The sequence below is a fragment of the Heliangelus exortis genome, chromosome 29, assembly GCF_036169615.1.
Source record: "Heliangelus exortis chromosome 29, bHelExo1.hap1, whole genome shotgun sequence".
Taxonomy (NCBI): domain Eukaryota; kingdom Metazoa; phylum Chordata; class Aves; order Apodiformes; family Trochilidae; genus Heliangelus; species Heliangelus exortis.
In genome coordinates, this window is record NC_092450.1 from 2,916,484 (window position 1) to 2,936,915 (window position 20,432).

The 20,432-nt window shown below is 47.1% G+C and overlaps 2 protein-coding genes across 10 annotated transcripts in view; both read left to right on the top strand.

Moving 5' to 3' along the window:
- Positions 1-11,495, top strand: part of TLK2 (tousled like kinase 2) — a 43,415-nt gene extending 31,920 nt beyond the window's left edge. For all 9 annotated transcript variants that reach the window (XM_071728494.1, XM_071728489.1, XM_071728496.1 and 6 more), the window contains 9 exons: positions 594-691; positions 1,054-1,135; positions 3,428-3,519; positions 4,414-4,503; positions 5,854-6,023; positions 7,400-7,538; positions 8,614-8,725; positions 9,589-9,696; positions 10,818-11,495. In XM_071728494.1, the coding sequence (XP_071584595.1) occupies positions 594-691; positions 1,054-1,135; positions 3,428-3,519; positions 4,414-4,503; positions 5,854-6,023; positions 7,400-7,538; positions 8,614-8,725; positions 9,589-9,696; positions 10,818-10,991 (1,065 nt within the window). In that variant the 3' untranslated portion in view covers positions 10,992-11,495. The remainder of the gene's footprint in view (positions 1-593; positions 692-1,053; positions 1,136-3,427; positions 3,520-4,413; positions 4,504-5,853; positions 6,024-7,399; positions 7,539-8,613; positions 8,726-9,588; positions 9,697-10,817) is intronic.
- Positions 11,496-20,214: 8,719 nt separating this feature from the next.
- Positions 20,215-20,432, top strand: part of MRC2 (mannose receptor C-type 2) — a 32,270-nt gene continuing 32,052 nt past the window's right edge. Inside the window, 1 exon segment of the mRNA XM_071728501.1 lies at positions 20,215-20,390. Within this exon segment, the coding sequence (XP_071584602.1) occupies positions 20,321-20,390 (70 nt within the window). The 5' untranslated portion in view covers positions 20,215-20,320.

Below are 20,432 nucleotides of genomic sequence, written 5' to 3' on the forward strand. Positions count from 1 at the left end.
ATAGAACAAGTTGAGAAGGGAAGGGAACAGTCACAAGACAAATGGGTAACTCTGTCCCTTGAGTCACAAATGCCAAATAATCCTCCTCAAGGAGCACATTTTATTTGAGCTTTACAACCTTGGCCACTGGGTCAGGTTTGAGGGCAGGAGAACTTCCAGCTCCAGCAGCAGTGCATCAAAACTCACCCATGGCACTGAGTTACACTCTGAACTCTGCTAACAGGACCCTTTCACATTCCCCAGTCTCTCTGGATGCTCTCTTCCATCCTTTTTTTTGTCCTGCAAAAACATCTACCTAGCATTTAGTCAGGGGAGGAGCAGGACCTGAGCTACAGCACTTCTTAATTACAGAAAGTCTTAAAAACAAGGTGTAAAGCTATACCTGCTCCTCTCTGGGTGGAGGTGTGAACAAAACTGCCCAGTTTTCATTCCTGCTACCTTCCACCTGACTCTTAGTTGGCTGTGACCATCTCTCTAATCTCACAAACAAGTTGTTTACCAATAACTAATTTACAAGTAGAATTAGATTCATGTTTCTTTAAACCAGGCTGACATGCTGACTCCTCTTGGTTTTTTTTTTTTTTCTTGTGCAGGAAGAAGCAGAGATCCAGGCAGAGTTGGAAAGGCTAGAGAGGGTTAGAAATCTACATATCAGGGAATTGAAAAGGATACACAATGAAGATAATTCACAGTAAGCACATGGGGTTCAGGGGCAAAAATGGGTTAAAAAAAAAAAAAAAAATTGGAAACACTTGGATCTTTTTATTTGAATTGGTGTTACAACTAAATATGTCACTTGACTGAGGGGTAACATGGTGATATAACTTGAAGTTAATGTAAGAAAGGCTTCCAAGTGCACTTAAGTATTATTTTATGGTTTTTCATCAGTGCAAAGTGACCAGATAACCTCAACTCCCAGTCGTTACCACACTTTCAACATTTCCCTGTCTAAAAATCATAATGTTACCCCTAAACTCTGTAGTAGCTGGAATTTATTGTGCAGTAGGATGCCTGATTTCTCTCAGTGCTTTTAAACTCTGCCTTTCCCTCCAGATTTAAAGACCACCCAACACTAAATGATAGATATTTGTTGCTACATCTTCTGGGTAGAGGCGGCTTCAGTGAAGTATATAAGGTAAATTTGAAGTGGCAGTCTGTGGTGTAATCTGAATCTGCAGTGAAATATTGCAGTAAGCAGAATTTTTACACTTGTTTTCTCACTGGTGTGTGTGGTTGTGGAGGGAAGAAGGGGAGGACAAAGCACATGTTGCATCTGGCTTGCATTAGGTTGGAGGTTTTTAGGTTCTGCCCCTGTCCTCACTGGGCAGGTTTTGGGCAAATGGGTTCTTCAGGAATGTTGCACCAGATCTGCAAAGTTTGGGTTTTTTTTTTTTTTCAGATCTGCAAGGGGTTGGGTTTTTTTTGAGATTTGCAAGGTTTGTTTTTTTTCAGATCTGCAAGTTTTTTGGTTTGTTTTTTTTTTTCAGATCTGCAAGGTTTGGTTTTTTTCAGATCTGCAAGGGTTTGGTTTTTTTTTCAGATCTGCAAGGTTTTTTTTTCAGATCTGCAAGGTTGTTTTTTTTCAGATCTGCAAGGGTTTTTTTTCAGATCTGCAAGGTTGTTTTTTTTCAGATCTGCAAGGGTTTTTTTTCAGATCTGCAAGGTTTTTTTTCAGATTTGCAAGGGTTTTTTTTCAGATCTGCAAGATTTTTTTTTCAGATCTGCAAGGTTTTCTTTTTTCAGATCTGCAAGGGTTTTTTTTCAGATCTGCAAGGGTTTTTTTTCAGATCTGCAAGGTTTTTTTTCAGATCTGCAAGGGTTTTTTTTCAGATCTGCAAGATTTTTTTTTCAGATCTGCAAGGTTTTTTTTTTCAGATCTGCAAGGTTTGTTTTTTTCAGATCTGCAAGTTTGTTTTTTTTTTTTCAGATCTGCAAGGTTTTTTTTTTTTTCAGATCTGCAAGGTTTTTTTTTCAGGACAGGGAAGCAAACCACTTGTTTCTTCAAGTGCTATACACAAATATGTTAAGTAGCAAAATTGTAGTGAGTATGGCACAGCAAGTCTGAGCATCACTGTAAGTAAGAGAAAGTAATTCCAAGAAAAAGAGCAAAGCCTTCATTTCCTAGGGGTAGAAGGTGCTTTTTTTTTTTTTTTTTTTTTTTGTCTTATGCTCTGAAGTAGCAGACTGGGGGTGTGTGGGTGTGTGTGTAGTCCTGGGACTTCTTGAAACTGAGGGTTACTTCTTTTTCAGCACTCTTGCATGGCCAAGATGTGTGATACTTTGATGCTTGCTATTTGACTGCTGTGCTTAAATCCTTTCCAATTCTAAATATTTCCCTATCTGTACCCAATAGTTCTTCATTCATGTTGAATTTGGCTAGAATGAAAACAGCTGTGCCAGTGCAAAGATTGGAAACCTCACAGTGATTTATAATTTTGATGCAGCACAACAGATACCTAAACCAAGGTGGGGGTGGTGCTGGGGTGGGGGCTGGACTGCTCAGGTAGTGAAAAAAAAAAAAAGAAATAAGTGTGGTAAGTTCCCTGAATTGCTCTTTGGAGGCTTTGCTAAGTACAAAGCTTTGGCTCCAGAGATGAAAGCAAGAGGGGATGAATGCTTAGGAGTTATTAAAATCTCTCTCTAATAAAATCTTTATTTTATTAAAATAAAGAAATGCTCAGCCCTTCTTCTCCAGGGTCTTGGCCAATGAATTAATCATTAGGAGCTGAGTGTCCAACTTTTGAGATGGACACACTTTGTCCTTAGCTGCTTGCATTTAGATTTTGCCCCATCCTAGAAATTATTACCTGCTGCTGCTCTCAGACAAGGTAAAAGATTTCTGCATTTTTGCAGAAAATTGCAGTGGTTCATTCCTTAAAGACTGCCTGAACAGCAAGAAACTATTTAGGGTTGGAGGGCAAAAATGCAGCCCAGGATTTACACAGTTCTGCTCTTGAATTCTCTGGCTTCTAAATAAATTGAAACATTAAGCTCCAAAATGGAGAACTGTGCTACCAGTGTGATTGAAAATCATCTGTATGGTTTGGATTTTTATTTTTTTTTTTTCACTGAGAGTAGAAAATTATTTGGGAATGAATAACGGCAGGGTCTTTCCCAGAGTGATTAACTAGATTTTTGGTAATTTGGCCTTTCTGAGCCCACTGTAACTCTGGTAAAATGTTAGACTTTCATTTCTTAGAGCCTATGGGGAAGGTCAGATCAAAGCCCAGAATATTCAGTTGTTTTCAGAGTTGCTTGGTTTCATTAGTGACTTTAATTACATCAAAATGTGGGCTTGCTCTTCACTCACAGTATGTTGTAATGCTGATTTCCTGGGTGGGGATATTGGGTTGTTAGAGCTTGTCTGCTTTTGCAGCATTCACTGGAAGTTGTGATTCCTACTGATTTTCAGCTCTTCTCTCTGCAGGCATTTGATTTAACAGAACAAAGATATGTAGCTGTGAAAATCCACCAGTTAAATAAAAACTGGAGGGATGAGAAAAAAGAAAACTATCACAAGTAAGTAAGGCTGGGAAGCAAGCAGCCATCTTCCCCAGTGCCTCCTGTAATGATTTAATCAGTGCCTTGGATGGTTTTTCTGTGTGCAGATTTTTTTTTTTTTTTGCCTCTGCTTTGCCACATGTCCAAAGCCACTCTGCAGCTCAGTAGCTACTTGCAAAATTTGTGGTCAGCTTAGAAATGTTTTAAAAATACACACCCAGAGGTTTGGGGCACAAGGTTTTAAAGCTTTGGAAGTGGCTTCTCCCCTCTGGCATGGCTTAAGCTCTGCTTTTGGAGGAAAGAGGGTTTTTTGCCCATCTTCCAGGTGCTGTTCCCTGAATGCCTTCCCCTTGTTTCCTACAATACTTAATCCTTTCACAGATGATCAGGACTATGGCAGGGCCAAAAAGGAGGTACAGGAAGCCTTTTGGTGTTGCCAACACTTGCTCTGGGTTAGATAAACTCTGCTGTGTGGCAGCCAAGCCTTTTCCACAGAGCTTCAAAGATAAAAAAAAGGGATTTTAATTCCCCAACGAGTCACTGGGACAAACTAAACTTCATTGGAAGCTTGGAAGTTGAGCATCACAGAATTTTTTCTAGAACTTTCTGATTTTTTTTTTTTTTTGTGTTCAGCTATCTTGGACCTCTTAATGATTTATTCTGAGGTTATTTTGTTTTGGCAAGCAGTACCCTCAATCAAGAGGAGTTATTTTGTAGTAATGCCAGCATTTGAGATACACTCAGATGCTGTGGTTCTCCAGAAGTGTTCTGCCCAGTTTTCATGCCTTTTCTTGAGCTCTCTGAATAATGTGCACGGGTCTGATTGAAGTTGGGACTGCTGTGGGTTCACTATCTGCCCAACTTGGAATTAAATCACTTGTATGACTAATGCTCAGACTTTCCTGCTTTCAGACATGCATGTAGGGAGTACAGAATTCACAAAGAACTGGATCACCCTCGAATAGTTAAGCTCTATGACTACTTTTCACTGGATACTGACTCGTAAGTTGCTCTTTGGTTTGGTTTGGCCATTTCACTAGGAAAAAAAAAAGGGGGATTTGATTTGGTTTGACTGTGTCACTAGGAAAAAAAAAAGGTGTTTGATTTGGTTTGATCGTTTCACTAGGAGAAAAAAAAGGGATTTGATTTGGTTTGACCATTTCACTAGGAAAAAATAAAAAAGGATTTGATTTGGCTTGACCATTTCACTAGGAAAAAATAAAAAAGGGATTTGATTTGGTTTGTTCATTTCACTAGGAAAAAAAAAAAGGGGATTTGATTTGGTTTGACCATTTCACTAGGAAAAAGAAAAAAGGGATTTGATTTGGTTTGTTCATTTCACTAGGAAAAAAAAAAAGGGATTTGGTTTGGTTTGATTGTTTCACTAGGAAAAAACAAAAAAGGATTTGATTTGGTTTGACCATTTCACTAGGAAAAAAAAAAGGGATTTGATTTGGTTTGACCATTTCACTAGGAAAAAATAAAAAAGGATTTGATTTGGCTTGACCATTTCACTAGGAAAAAAAAAAAGGGATTTGATTTGGTTTGTTCATTTCACTAGGAAAAAAAAAAAAGGGATTTGATTTGGTTTGACCATTTCACTAGGAAAAAGAAAAAAGGGATTTGATTTGGTTTGTTCATTTCACTAGGAAAAAAAAAAAGGGATTTGGTTTGGTTTTATCGTTTCACTAGGAAAAAACAAAAAGGGGATTTGTTGATTTGGTTTGACCATTTCACCAGGGAAAAAAAAAGGGATTTGATTTTGTTCGATCGTTTCACTAGGAAAAAACAAAAAGAGATTTGATTTGGTTTGACCATTTCACTAGGAAAAAATAAAAAAGGATTTGATTTGGTTTGACCATTTCACTAGGAAAAAACAAAAAGGGATTTGATTTGGTTTGATCGTTTCACTAGGAAAAAAAAGTATTTGGGCTCTTAAAACCTTCCAGGAGAGCCCAGAGAAATGTCCACAGAAATGCTGCAGGTTATCTGGGGCAGCTGCAACATCCACTGGTGTCCCAAGACAGCTGCCAAAGCAGTGCCAGAGCATTATGAAAATTCTATGATTTTATCCAGTTGTCCTGCTTTACTCACTTGTTAGCTGGACAAATGCCCCAGGTTGTAGAGCTTTCTGCTTCAGGATTTTAATGGGGGGATCTCTGACCTCTGGACTGAGGATTTCTGTGCTCCTGGGCCCTTCATTTGAGAAAGGGATGAAATAAGCAGGAGGATTCTTCATTTAATATATTGACCAAATGGGTCTTCCAGATAAGGAATAGCCAAGTTTTTTCTTTTCTCTCAGGTGCCCTAATTACAATAACTTTTTTTTTTTTTTTTTTTTTTTGCCTTCAGGTTTTGTACAGTGTTAGAATACTGTGAGGGGAATGATCTGGATTTCTACCTGAAACAACACAAGTTAATGTCAGAGAAAGAGGCACGATCCATTATCATGCAGATTGTGAATGCTTTAAAATACCTAAATGAAATCAAACCTCCCATCATACACTATGACCTTAAACCAGGTATGTTGTGCTGCTAGCTGATGTGCTTAAGGATGCTAAGAAAAGGTTACAACAAGGATGGGGAAGTTTACTTGGGTCAGGCAGCAAAAAAGGAGACAGAGCTGTCTGGGAAAACTTCACTTAAAAGAAGAAAAAAAGCACAAACCCTCAAATGCATAGGTCGTGCTGGGAAGAGGGTATTGTCTCCCAAAATTGCAACAAAACCCAAGGAAGTAACATTCCAGAAAAAGTGGCTTCCCTTGCTCAGAAGGAGTCCTTGAACCACCAAGTGGCTGTGTTTGGTTTCTTCATGTTCTGCTTCCCTTCTGCTGTTGAGCTGCTGTTATTGCTTCATCAGGCTTCCCATAATTACTGCTGTCTTTCATGTTCCCATTCCTCTGGCTTATTCTTTTTGTAATCATCTGCCTGAAAATTGGGTGGCAGAAGCAAACTTGGCACTTTTTGGGTTTTCTTATCATGTGGCAGCTCCCAAAGCTGAGGCCAGAACAGTCCAAGTGCTCAGGGCTGCCTTGGAATTCAGCATCTCCCATGGAGAAAATTCCTCTCCAAATGTTGTTGCAGATTTCCCTGGATTGTTGCACAGAATCACCAAGGGATAAATGGAATCCCTCCAGTGCAGGGTGATGCATTCTGCCTCCAGAGCTTTTTCCTTGTCCAGTAAAACTCAGCCACCTCTTCCAGCACTTCTGGCTCATCTCCCTTTCCTGGTGACACTTCATCAGCATTGTGAAACTGCTGTGTGATGTGGGGTTTTTTTTTTGCATCAGGATGAGGAATCTGGACAGGAGGTGGTGCTCTTGCTCCAGCTCTACTGACCCTGTTTCTTTTCCTCCAGCTGCCAACTTGGTTGTGTTGGCTGAGCTCTGTCTGCAGTTGGCTGGAGCTGTGATTCAGCCACTGCCATCACAAACGGTTCTGCTGCTTTATTGCAGACTTTGGAGCAAAGCAGTGATGATCTGACTTCTTGAGCCTTTAGTGGGTTTGGAAAAGACTCTTGTCTAAGCACTAATTGTCCTTTTAGAGCTTCGAAAGCCACTGGGGAACACTGCCAGGAAGGAGGGAGTTTTCTGGCTTGTTGAGAGGCCAGGGCAAGTCAGGACTTCTGGGCAGACTGAGTCATAACTCTGGATGTGTACTTCTCTCCTTAATCCTCTTTTTTTGACCTGCCCTTCCAAGGGGACCTTTGGGAGGGGTCAAAAAGCATGAGCATCAAGCTCCTCTGGCTACTAGGGCTTGGAATCAGGAGGCTCCAAGTAATATCAGGCCATGGGGTCATTCAAGGATGGGTAGATGAGTTCTAGCACTAGTTTTATCCTTTTTTTTTTTTTTTCCTGCTTGACCTGTACCCTGAGGGGCTGTTTTTTCCCTCTGTCTAGGTAACATTCTTCTAGTCAATGGTACTGCATGTGGAGAGATAAAAATCACAGATTTTGGACTTTCCAAAATCATGGATGATGACAGCTACAACTCTGTTGATGGCATGGAACTGACATCTCAGGGGGCTGGTACTTACTGGTAAGCATTCCCTGGGGCATTTGCAAGTTACAGGTCAAGAAGAGTTTACAACCAGTTCTGGATTGATGTCAGCTCTGTCTGTGCTGCCATTATCTGTGGCAGCTTCCAGACAGTGGAAGTTTGAGCCCCTGGAAAGTGCTCTTGTCACACAGCTCCTTTGAGCCTGGCAGCTTTTTGCTTTTCAGAGGGTTGAGGTTTGTGTGTTTGCAAACCCAAAGGGCCTGGTGAAACACCACTCATGTTGTTGAGATAGTGAGCTCTGGAGTGGGACTTGGCTGCTATTTCCCAGGCCATAATGGCCCTGGCTGACACTTGAAGCAAACAAGTAAAAATACCATTACATATTTGGCAGTCCAGGTACAGCAGGAAGATGGAAAAGAGCATTTCAGTGAAATAAGCAGGGTGAAAAGCCATAATTAACTCTTAGGAAAGATGGAAATCTCACAGTGCTGTCTCTAATCAGAGCTTCATTTGCAAGTGTCACATAAAAGATGTTTTCAGGATCTTCCTTGTTGTCACTTTGTCACCCAGGGCTGAGAGCAGTGCAGGGTGCCACTGATTTTGGGATGTTGCCCAAATTGCAGACTGTCACCATGGGCACCAGTTGGACAGGAACATTTGTTGAGGCATTCTGTGTCATCTGAGTTTTGTTCTGCTCCTAAAAATGAAAGTAGCTCAAGTTTGAGTGAGGCTGAATGTCTTGCTAGGCCATGCCATCTGGGTTTGTGTTTCTAGAAAGATGGCTTTTGGCTGGGGCTTTCTACTGGGGAATTGTTGGCCAAGCTCTTTGAACCAAAAAATACCAGTTCTGAAGATAAAAGATGGGATTATTTTATGTGCTCTGGTGAAAAAAAAAAATTACTGTACCTCAGACCCTGAATGTCTGGAGAGTCCTTGGGATCATTGTTCCCAGAACTGAGAATCTTGGACCAAAGATGCCCAGGAATGGAACCAGGGTCCTTTTGAGTCCCACACCAGTGTCTGATCAGAGAAGTTTGTTCCTTCCTTGCAAAGAAAAATGATTGAAAGCATTTGAGATGCTGCTCATAACCTGTTGTCACTTCCTTCCAATCAGGTATTTACCACCAGAATGTTTTGTGGTTGGGAAAGAACCTCCAAAGATTTCAAATAAAGTTGATGTCTGGTCAGTGGGAGTCATTTTCTATCAGTGTCTCTATGGCAGAAAGGTAAGAAGACATTTTTCACTCTTTTCCTGGTGATTATTCACAAACCTTTTAGGAAGCAGCCCTGGTTTCTGCTTCCTTCAGGCTTAAAATATTTTTCCACCTCAGCTGCAAGGCAGAGTGTGTTTAGAACCTAACATTTCTTTAGGAGCAGTGTTCAGAACTCTCTCCTCTGGGCATGTTCTCACTGAGGCCATTATGGCAGGAGAGGTGGATTTTTAAGGAATTCTTGGTCTGGCATCTTTCTGTGATGCTTTCAGTGCACTAAGTCTTTGTCAAACCTGATGTTGCAAGTGTGTTAGAAAAAAAAAAGAAAAAAAAGTAGGTTTGAAAGACCCACTCTAGAAGTTTATAGGATTTTTTTAGGGTTTTTTGGAAGGAGAGAGTCGGGATCAGGAAAAGGTGATTTGTCCTGAGAAAAGGTGATTTGTTTCATGACAGCAGAAAAAATGGGTTGGGACAGGAAGAGGATTCCATCAATTCTTGTTTGGTGCTTGGTAACCATGTGACAGCCACGTGGTGTTGCTCAGAGTTGTCAGGCAGATAAATGATGGAATCAGCCCAACAGATTGAAGGGGGTGAAGCTCCTGTCAGCCTGGATGGATGCAGCACCTCTTGCTTAAGCTGAGGTCTGGAAGCAGGCAGAGGATTCCTCCAGTTTTGAGCTGGAGGCACCCCAGATATGTTCCAGCTTGCTCCCTTTTTTTCAGTTTAAACATGGGAGCAATGTGTCCTCTTCATCTGAAGCACCTTCCCAGAAGGATGCTTATGCCAAGTGATGATAAACAGTAGTGTCAGGGGATTTTTGAGGCCTGTCAGCAACCTTTAACAACTGTCTTCTATTTTATTTTTTTGGTTTTTGGTAGCCCTTTGGTCACAACCAGTCACAACAAGATATTCTGCAGGAGAACACAATTCTGAAAGCTACCGAGGTGCAGTTCCCTCCAAAGCCAGTAGTCACACCAGAAGCAAAGGTAAATAAATCTACAGAAGGGTGGTTGGACCAGATGATCCCTTCCAACCTGACATTTTAGGATCCTGTGATCCTTGAGGTCCCTTCCAACCTGACATTTTAGGATCCTGTGATCCTTGAGGTCCCTTCCAACCTGACATTTTAGGATCCTGTGATCCTTGAGGTCCCTTCCAACCTGACATTTAGGATCCTGTGATCCTTGAGATCCCTTCCAACCTGACATTTTAGGATCCTGTGATCCTTGAGGTCCCCTCCAACCTGACATTTTAGGATCCTGTGATCCTTGAGATCCCTTCCAAGCTGACATTTTAGGATCCTGTGATCCTTGAGGTCCCTTCCAACCTGACATTTTAGGATCCTGTGATCCTTGAGGTCCCCTCCAACCTGACATTTTAGGATCCTGTGATCCTTGAGGTCCCTTCCAACCTGACATTTAGGATCCTGTGATCCTTGAGATCCCTTCCAACCTGACATTTAGGATCCTGTGATCCTTGAGATCCCTTCCAACCTGACATTTAGGATCCTGTGATCCTTGAGATCCCTTCCAACCTGACATTTAGGATCCTGTGATCCTTGAGGTCCCTTCCAACCTGACATTTTAGGATCCTGTGATCCTTGAGGTCCCTTCCAACCTGACATTTAGGATCCTGTGATCCTTGAGGTCCCTTCCAACCTGACATTTAGGATCCTGTGATCCTTGAGGTCTCTTCCAACCTGACATTTAGGATCCTGTGATCCTTGAGGTCTCTTCCAACCGGACATTTTACGATCCTTGCAGAGGGTTTGCTCACACTCCTTGTCAGTTGCCTGTGGGTTCTGGCAGTTCCTTCTTGATTTCCTTCAAACCATCAGGAGTTCTGTGTCTCCTACAGAGTGCTCAGTGGCTTTGGGTGCTGATTTTTCAGGACGGAGCAGAGTGCAGTGTTGTGCTCATGCTTTTTCCTGCTCCAAGATGAGCTCCTGGCGTCGGAGCTGCGCCGTGACCTGTGGGGAAGGAATTTCAGCAGTGGGATTGTCACGTTCCCCCAGCACCTAAAGAAAGCTGTGAAAGCAAGCTATGAAAGAAAGCTTCTTCTTGCTGCCTTTCTACTAAATCCCTTTTTTCCTCTGGGCTCTCTGCAGGCATTTATCAGACGTTGCTTGGCCTACCGAAAGGAGGATCGGATAGATGTCCAGCAGCTGGCCTGTGACCCCTACCTACTGCCTCACATCCGTAAATCTGTATCCACCAGCAGCCCAGCTGGAGCTGCAATTGCATCAACCTCTGGCTCATCCAATAACAGCTCTTCAAACTGAGACACAGTAATAGGCCAAAAAAACAAAAAAAAAAAGCCCAACAAAAAAACCCAACAAAAAAACTGAGAAACCGGCGAAAAGACTTCGAGAAAACGGCTTCGGAATAAGAGGAATCCACAAGGGTCTCAAGAAACCTGTACCAGGTGCTTTTTTTTTTTTTTTTCTCTTGCTTTTTTCCATCCATAGAGCATGACAACATCAACTTTCATCAAGAAAACCTTCAGCATCTAGGCCAAGCCGTGGGGTGGCTTGAGGTTTATCCAGTCAAGGCCCACAAAAGGGTGGCTGCTCTGAGCAAGGAGGGGAAACTCAAGAAAATACAAAAAGACATGGTTCCATGTACTGTGAACTTCTGAACATGCAGCCTTGGGGAATCCAGGACGCCGTGTGTGCTTCATATGAAGAATGTGGACTTGGGAAAAAAAAAGACTGGGCTAGTCCAGTGTTGATATTTAAACATTGTTCTTTTTCTTTTAATAAAGTTTAGGTAACATCTCCTGAAAAGCTCGAAGCACCAAGGTTCAGCTGGGGATGGTATATGACTCTTTGCCCTTTGGAGGGGAAAAAAGTTGATCCTGCCTGTTCATGGCACTAGAGTTAGTGTTTTACCCCTAATTAATTTCAGTTTTTTAAAAATAACAATTTTTTGGAAGAAAAACAGTTTTCTGGTCTCAAAGCGAAACCCATATTAGCAGGTTGATGGCAGTGTCCATTCTGTGGATGGTGCAGCTTGCTGCTCCCTGGAGGTGCCTCTTAGGAGGAATTCACCTTCTCAGGAGGGCAGTGAAGCCCAGGGGTGGATTTTTTGTGATCTGAGTGGATCACAGCTCAGGCTGCCACGAGGTATTTCAGCTGCTGCTTCAGAGTTCTCACAACGGTTGCACCTTTTTAATTTATTGGGAGGGCTCTTCTTTTTTTTCTTTTTGAAGACACACCCTGACCTGCTCACCCCCTGCTCTCCTGAGCATGATCTCTGCTGGCTGGTGAAAAGGCAGGCAGTGAACAGGAAAGAATGGGGGCAAAGCTTCAGGTGTGATCTGTGCTCATGCTCTGCTGTACAGAAAAAAATCCAAAGCTTGGAGTTTTGTCTGCTCTTCTCACTTAGGTGACTTGGCAGCAAAGCTTCCTCTCTCTCTTAACACTTTCCTTTTAAAACTTTTAACTTTCCTAACTTGCTGCCATCACTGCATCTGATTTCAGATGAGAGGGAATGAGGTAATAGTCTAGAAGGGAGCAAACACCCTAATTATTATCTTTTTTTTTTTTTTTTTCCTCCCTTCTGTAATCTGCCTGGAGGGCTCTTACACCTTCAGCTGGAGTCTGCCTGCTGTGAAATGCAAACCTCTTGTCTCCTCTCTGCCTCTTTTCCCCCCCTGTTGAAGGAAGACTGAAAACACACCCAAGAAGCACAGCACTTGAACATGTGGCAGCCAGGTTGGAGTGTTCCTGACATGTGGCAGGAGTTCATAGCCAGAAATATTTAAAGATGCAGTGTTCAAGAGCAAGGTTTGGGAGCTGAGCAATCCACTCTTGGATTTCAGGGTGTTGTTTAAAAACCAGATTACCCTCTGCACACCTCCTGACCCAATCCCCAGACCACCATGGCATGAACTTGTCCTCTGAATGGTACCTCCAGGGCTGTTCCCTCTGCTCTGGCAGTGTTGGAGCTGTTTTGGGGCATTTTCATGGCAATTCACCTCCTCTGGCACCCCTTGGGAGAGTTCTTGTCTGCTTTCTTCTAAGCACTCGTCTGCAAATCTTACACTTAAACCTGATCAGGAGCTTTATGGTCAACTGTAAAATGGAGGAGCCTGTTGAAATTAAGCAATGGAAGGGAGAGCTCTGCTGCTTTTATTTTTATTACTATTTTTGTAGTGACTTTTGAGCTTTTAATTGGACGTGTTGACTTGCAGCCGTGTTAAGGTGGTCTCTAAGCTCTGGTGTTTGAAAACAAGGAAATAACTGCATCTTTTGAAAACAAATAACTGCATCTTTAAATCTTCAGATCTTTATAAATCTTCAGCCATCATTTCTTAGCCCTCTCCATCCCTGCTGCTCTATTCCAGAAGGTAACTGTTCAGCAAGCAGCACTTTGCCAGCTCTACTCAGGCAAAATCAGGGTTGATGCTTCATCCCATTTGCTGAAAGGGGTGATTTGATGTCTGTCCACATCAGGGAGAATTCTAAAAGGGTTTTTTTCTCTTCTGGGCCTCTTGTTTCTTGGCCAGCCAGTGTGTGCTGTCTCTGTGGGTGTGATTAGTGTTGTGTCAGATGCTTTTATTCCTGCTGTGCAACACCCATCCAGGGGCCTGGGGACAGCGTTGGCCTTTCCTGGGGCTGACAGCAGTGAAGAACCCTGGTAGAATTCTGGCTGGGACACCTACCTGGTTAATATGGGTTTCACTTCCAGTAACAGACCTTATTGCCACACTGTTCATTTACTTCAAGAAAAATGTATGAAGAATTTGTAACTTCAACCAGGCCAGACTGTTTTGGCTCTACCCAACAGATGAGACATGGATATTAAAATAAGTTTTAAGAAACTGATTTGCTTGGCTCTTCCTGGTTTGCTCTTCACAGTGCAGTGGCAGGAGCTTCTCTTGGGGTGGTTGCACAGAGGTGACCCAGGACCAGGTGAGGAAGGATGGAGGAAGGATGGAGGAAGGATGGAGGAAGGATGGAGGAAGGTTGCAGTCACCAGCTCAGAGCAGGGAGATCTCTTGAGCAGAGGGGGAAGTTGCTGGAAATTACCAACTCTTATTTAATTACTGGTATTGATCCTGGTCTGGAACATCGAGGCAGACATCCAAGGTGTGTTTTTCCCTTCTTTCCAGGGAGCAGCAGCTCCTTAAGGACCTTCATGTGTTTGGGCTCCAAAAAAAAAAAACCCTTTCTGTGTCTGGCGGTGAAAAATCTGCATTGGGAGTCCCCTGCTGGGGCTGCCTGCCCTGAGAGCCAGTGGCCACTGCTTGCTGGCCACTCCCCAGCCCACGGGCTCCCAGGTCCTTGCTCTCAGTCATGGAATCATCATTTTGGTTGGGAAAACCCTTGGAAGTTCATCAGCTCCAGCTCTTCCCACCACGCTGCCACCGAAGAACCGCGGGGCTGAGAAACTCCCTTTGTTTCTTCCTCCTCGACTCTGCTGGCCTTGGGAAACACACAATGGGACAGGGAAATAAACCTTGGCAGCTCGACCCTTCCAAGCCTCCTCACATCTGGCCCAAAAACCAGGGAGCTCCCAGTTCCCCCACCCAGCTCCTCTGCATCCTTCTCTTCAGTGCTCCTGGTACCCGGCGGGTGGGATCTGTCCCCCAGAGCAGTTTTTGTTTGGCTCCAGCTGGACCCTTGCACCCCTCTGCCCCATCCCTGCATTCCCAAATCCACCCATCCCAAGACTGTTTGACTCCAGATGGACTCTTGCACCCTTCTGCCCCATCCCTGCATTCCCAAATCCATCCATCCCAGGACTGTTTGGCTCCAGCTGGACCACTGCATCCCTCTGTCCCATCCCTGCATTCCCAAATCCATCCATCCCAGGACTGCTTGGCTCCAGCTGGATCTCTGCATCCCTCTGTCCCATCCCTGCATTCCCAAATCCATCCATCCCAGGACTGTTTGGCTCCAGCTGGACCCTTGCACCCTTCTGCCCCATCCCTACATTCCCAAATCCATCCATCCCAGGACTGTTTGGCTCCAGCTGGACCCTTGCACCCCTCTGCCCCATCCCTGCATTCCCAGCTCCATCCATCCCAGCCTTGTTTGACTCCAGCTGGACCACTGCATCCCTTTGCCCTATCCCTGCATTCCCAAATCCATCCATCCCAGGACTGCTGAGCTCCAGCTGGATCTCTGCATCCCTCTGCCCCATCCCTGCATTCCCAGCTCCATCCATCCCAGGACTTTGGCTCCAGCTGGATCACTGCATCCCTCTGCCCCATCCTCACAGCCCAAGCTCCATCAGCTGGGAGAGCAGCTCCAGGGCAGGGCTGCTCAGCTCCCAGCTGGGCCAGGCAGTAGCTAACCCTCTGTTTTCAGGTTTTACTGGGTCAGCCAGAACCACAGAACCTCCCCTGCGTCGCCTCAGCAGCTTCCTGGCCTTTGGAAACGAGGAGCAACAGAAATCCTGAGCTGCAGCTGAAGGATGGAAGGAGGAAAAAAGCTGTGGCATCCCCCCCGTGGCAAGAGCTGGGGTTGGGAGTGAAGAAGAGCCCAGAAGAGGAGGAGGAGGAGCAGCAGCAGCTCCTCCCCAGCCTTTCCCCCATCCTCCACACCCAGGCAGGAAATCAGAGAGCTTCTCAGCCCCACTCCTCTGCCTGGCACAGACAATGGTGTCCTTGTGGCCAAGACTTCTGTTCCTGGGGGTGAACGTGGCCAGGGGAGGACCCAACAGCCCTGAGTTTGCTTGGCCTCTCACCCCCACCCAGGGTGATGGATGTGGCTGCTCCCTAGGGATGCAGGGATGGGGCAGAGGGATGCAGAGATCCAGCTGGAGCTCAGCAGTCCTGGGATGGATGGAGCTGGGAATGCAGGGATAGGGCAAAGGGATGCAGTGGTCCAGCTGGAGTCAAACAAGGCTGGGATGGATGGAGTTGGGAATGCAGGGATGGGGCAGAGGGATGCAGAGATCCAGCTGGAGTCAAACAAGGCTGGGATGGATGGATGGAGCTGGGAATGCAGGGATGGGGCAGAGGGATGCAGTGGTCCAGCTGGAGCTCAGCAGTCCTGGGATGGATGGAGTTGGGAATGCAGGGATAGGGCAAAGGGATGCAGTGGTCCAGCTGGAGCCAAATAAAGCTGGGATGGATGGAGCTGGGAATGCAGGGATAGGGCAGAGGGGTAAAAGGGTCCAGCTGGAGCTCCCCAGTCCTGGGATGGAGCTGGGATTGCTGGGACAGTGTGGGGAGCAGCAGGGTGGAGAGGGGGAGACTCAGGCTCAGTGCAAAGCAGATCTCCCATCCCTGTTGGAGCAGCCCCAGGGACTGCAGAGGGAGGGTTTAGAAGGTGCTTGGCTGTGGTTTGAATTCAGGGCAAGAAAAAACCAGAGCTCTGCTCAGCCCTGGCCTCTCTTGACCGTAGCCGTGTCAGCCACCTCCTCACCCTGGGCCTGGCTCAGCCCCACATGGAGATCAGAGCCCAGATCTCTGCTTTCTTCAGCTCCTCCCAGCTCCTGATAACCCCACAGACCCAGGGGACCCTCCAGGATTGCTGCCAAAACCCCCTCCAGGCTGAAGGATCCGGAAGGAGATGGTGATGGGCAGGGATGGGTGGCAGAGGTGGAAAGGGAACATCTCAGGGTGACAACGTGGCCATTGGACCTCGCTGCTCCTGCTGGAGAGAGCCATGGAGCAGGGTGGGATCTCTTCTCCCTGGTCCCATCCCCAGCATCCCCATCCTGGGATGTGTTTCTCTCCAGATCCATCCCCTCCCTGCTCCCCAGCTCTGCTCATTTCCTCCCGAGGCGTGGGGAGAAAGTGTTTTGGGTATTATTTTTTTTTTGTGTGTGTGTGTTTGGATTTTATTTTTTTTTTCTGAAAGGCAAAGTTCTTGCAAACGCCTGGAATTCCTCTCCATCCCTTTCCAAGAGCCCTGGGGAGGAAGGAGAGGCAACAAGAAGGCTCAGAGGGCAGAGCTGCTCCCCGGGCAGCCCTCGGCTTCGTCGCCCCCGCGGCGGAAGGGCAGAGACCTCAACTCCAGCCCTCCCGAGGCTGGAGAGCCCTGAAATTCCTCGTGGCAGCTCGGAGGGAGCACATCTGGTTTTCATAAATTATTTGCAGCTTGAACTTGCCTGACTTTTAAAGACTAGAGAAGAGAGAACGGCAAAAAAAAACCCAAAACAAAACCAAAAAAAAAAAAAGAGCCCCGAGGGCCTCAGCGTGGGGAACCCACAAAGGGACCTCCCCCCCCCCCCCCCCCCACCTCTCCATAGGGACCTTCCTTGGGGGGTTGGGATGGGGTTTGTGGGGAGGGGGTGTGAGGCTGGGACTGAGCCCCTGGAGGGATCCCAGGAGCTGGCCAAGCCCTGTCTGCTCCTTGTAAGAGCAGAGGGGACGGGTCAGTTTGGAGGCAGGGAAATGGCCCTGCTTTTTTGGCCGGGATCCTCCTGCCTGGGCTGAGCTGAAACTTTGTTTTTCCTGTGCTCAAACAAACTGCAGAGCAGGGCAGGGGACGTCCCCAGCACCCCCTGCCACCACCCCCTTGTTCAGAGCCCCTCTGAACCTTTGGAGAAACCAAACCCTGGGAGCATCAGCATCACCTGGGACCCCATGGCCACTGATGGGGCCCTGGAGGAGCTGAGACCCCCCTTAAGGAGCTGAGACCCCCCCCAAGGAGCTGAGACCCCCCTTAAGGAGCTGAGACCCCCCCAAGGAGCTGAGACCCCCCCTAAGGAGCTGAGCACCCCCTAAAGAGCTGAGACCCCCCCCCTAAGGAGCTGAGATTCCCCCCAGCATCTCCAGGTTCATCCTTGGAGGGAAAGGGACAAACACCACCTGGGGCTGGGATGGGGGAACCCCTTGGGGATCTATGGGATGAAGGAACCCCTTAGGGAGCTATGGGATGGGGGACCCCCTTAGGAAGTTATGGGATGAGAAGCTGAGTCCCAGATCCCATTAGCAACTCTTATTTTCCCACCTGGGGGAAGCTGACCTATTTTCTGCCAGCATTCCCCAAACCTGCAGCCAAAGGTGGGCAAAGTGGCAGGGATCCATTCCCAGAGACATTTGCCCTAAACTTTCTGGTGGGCAACTTGGCTACGAGGTGGTTTCCCCCCATCCCACTGCAGCCCCTCCACTGGGAGTGTCCCCATAGGCTAAAAAAAAAGAAAAAAAAAAAAAAAAAAAAAAAAAAAAAAAAAGAAAACCAAACTAAACACGTTTTTTTCCTTTTTCCAGCTAGGAGACAGACACAGATGCTCTGGCTCTGGGAATCAGCCACAGCCAATGAATATCCCAAACTCTGGGTGAGCCAGGATGAGCCCATTGCTCCCATCCCACACCTCAGGAGCTCTGGGGTGGCTGCCTGTCCCCTGCACGGGGCTCTGTCCCCTCATTTGGCAGCAAATCCTTAGGGCCAGAGGGGTCAGACAGCTTGGAAAGCTCCCAGGGGAAAAAAGGGAAAAAATGCATTTCCTCCTGATCTGCTCCAACAAGTAGCAACTCAACTGGTACTAATCTGGATTAGGAGGAGAGTAGGTGAGGAGCTGCTGGGTTGGGCTGGGGGAATTCATTGTAAGAAAGTCCTAATTACCTTCTAATCATGCAGATTCTAATCATGGCTTCCAAGCCATGGGATGAACCACTCCAGGGATGCTCCATGGGATCCCAAACCTTTGGGCTCTGCTGGGCCCCCTCGGTAAGGTGGGATTTGCCTCCTGGTTTGTCCAAGATGGGCAGAAGGACCCATTTGGGGGAATTCCTGGCTCCCATCACGTCCCCCAGGAGTGGATCCCAAGTTTTAGGGATGGGAGGGAGGATCTGGGCCATTTCCTCCTCTTCCTTGGGGCTCTCACACGTGCAGCCCCTGCTGTGCCTGCAGCCCTGGAGGGTGAGCAAGGAGCTGCCTCAATTAAAAAATAATCCCTGGTTTAAAAAAAAAAAAAAACCCAAAAACCCAACAGCCCAGATGCTGATGTGTTTAATTGGGGCCTCCCAGAGGGTTTGCATCCCCCCAAAGCCCATCCTGGCACCATCCCCAGGTCCTTCCTGCCTCACTGGGGAACAACAACTTGGTTTATTTTTGCAAGAGAGGCCAAAACCCCCGTGGCTGACTCAGATTCAGCCCCACCTCATGGGCCAGATCCTGCTCCCTGGCCATCATCTCACTCGAGTTTTGAGGGGGGTGAGCTCTGGTATCCTCAGGGATGCTCCCATGGGATGGGCTCCACGGGCATCACCCCTTCCACACCAGTGCAACCAAATTTTAGCCAGGAATGTTCCCACTTTAAAGCTTTGGTTGCTCCAGAAAATGGAGGAGAAGCAGACAGGGCAGAGCAGCTGCCCCGTGGTTGGGGTTTTTTTTGTGGGGTTTTGTGTTTGTTTTTTTTTTTTTTATTCTCCCAGGTTTTGGAGATTTGGGGCTTTTCTTTGGTCCAGGCAAAATTGCAAATGCTGGATTTCCTCCTTCCAGCCAGACCTCCAGGAAGGTGAGAGCAGCTCTGCTGGTTTGGTGCTGATGGCTTGTAAGCTCTGAGTGGTTTTTAACACTAAAATAAAAAGAAAAACCCAAAAAACTCCAAAAACTGAGCAGGAACCTGTGGTGCCTGTGGAGCTCTGGTAGCAGCAGAACTCCTGGCACAGGAGCAACCAGCCCAGGAGCCAGAGAGAGCTGGGAAAATGCTGATTTTCAGCGTTTTTCACACACTCACTGCCCTCTTGGTGTGGCTTTCAGGAGGCCGGGCAGCCTTGGAAGGGAGGTGTAAAAAAAAAAAAAAAATTTAAATTAAAAATTATTTAAAATTTTTTTTTATTCAGCTTTTGGATATGGGGTATTCCCACCCTGTGTGATGCTCTTTGCCCCCAGGCTCCTCAGCAGAGGACCAGGAAGATGAAACCTCGAGCTGGAGGGCTGAGACCTCTCTGGAAGGTGCAATGAGCTGTGTCCAGCCTCAGCACCCCCCAGCCACAGGTGAGATGGGACCTCTGGGACCCAGGAGGATTCAGCTGGGTTGGCTCAGGATGAAATAACCCCCCCTAAGCCCCCCCAGGTGCCACCTAAACCACGGGGCAGCACCCCTTGGCTCCTCATCTCGTGGAGTGGGGTCCCAAGCAGGGAAGATGCTCACTCGTGGCACAGCAAAGGCACCGTGGGTATTTCCCACCCCTCCACCCCACTCCGGGGAACCTCGGGGGTCCCAGCCCTTCCCGGGGGGGGGGGTGGGGATGCACTGGCCAGGCTGCCCGTCCCTCTGCTTCACCCCCAAACCCCCCCTCACCCCCAGCCCCCTCCATCACCCCCAGCTCCAACCTCCCCCATCACCACCTCCCCCCCAAACTGCTCAGCGGGACGCGGAGCCTCCGCTCCCCCCTCCGCCTTTTCGGGCCGGTCCCTGCGGGGCGGGCAGAGCTGACGCAGTGTCTGAGGCTTCGATTTTTTTTTTTTTTCATTTAATTTATTTTTTTTTAAACTTTTTTTTTTTTTCCCCCCTTTTCTCCCCTCCCTCTCCCCTTTCACTGTCCCTCCTCCTTCTCCTCCTCCATCTCCCTCCCTCCCCGCCCGCCCCCCCGGCCCCGGCCAGCCAGCAGCGAGGCCCCGAACGGAGCGGAGCAGAGCGGTGCGGGGCAACCCGGGCAAGGAGCGGGGGAGCCCGGGCAAGGAGCGGGGGGAGCCCGGGCATGGGGTCCCTCCTCGCCCCCCTCAGCTGCCTCCTCGGCTTCCAGCTGCTGCTCAGCGCTGCGCACCCAGGTGGGACCTCGCCTCCCCCTCTCCGACCGGACCCCCCCTTCC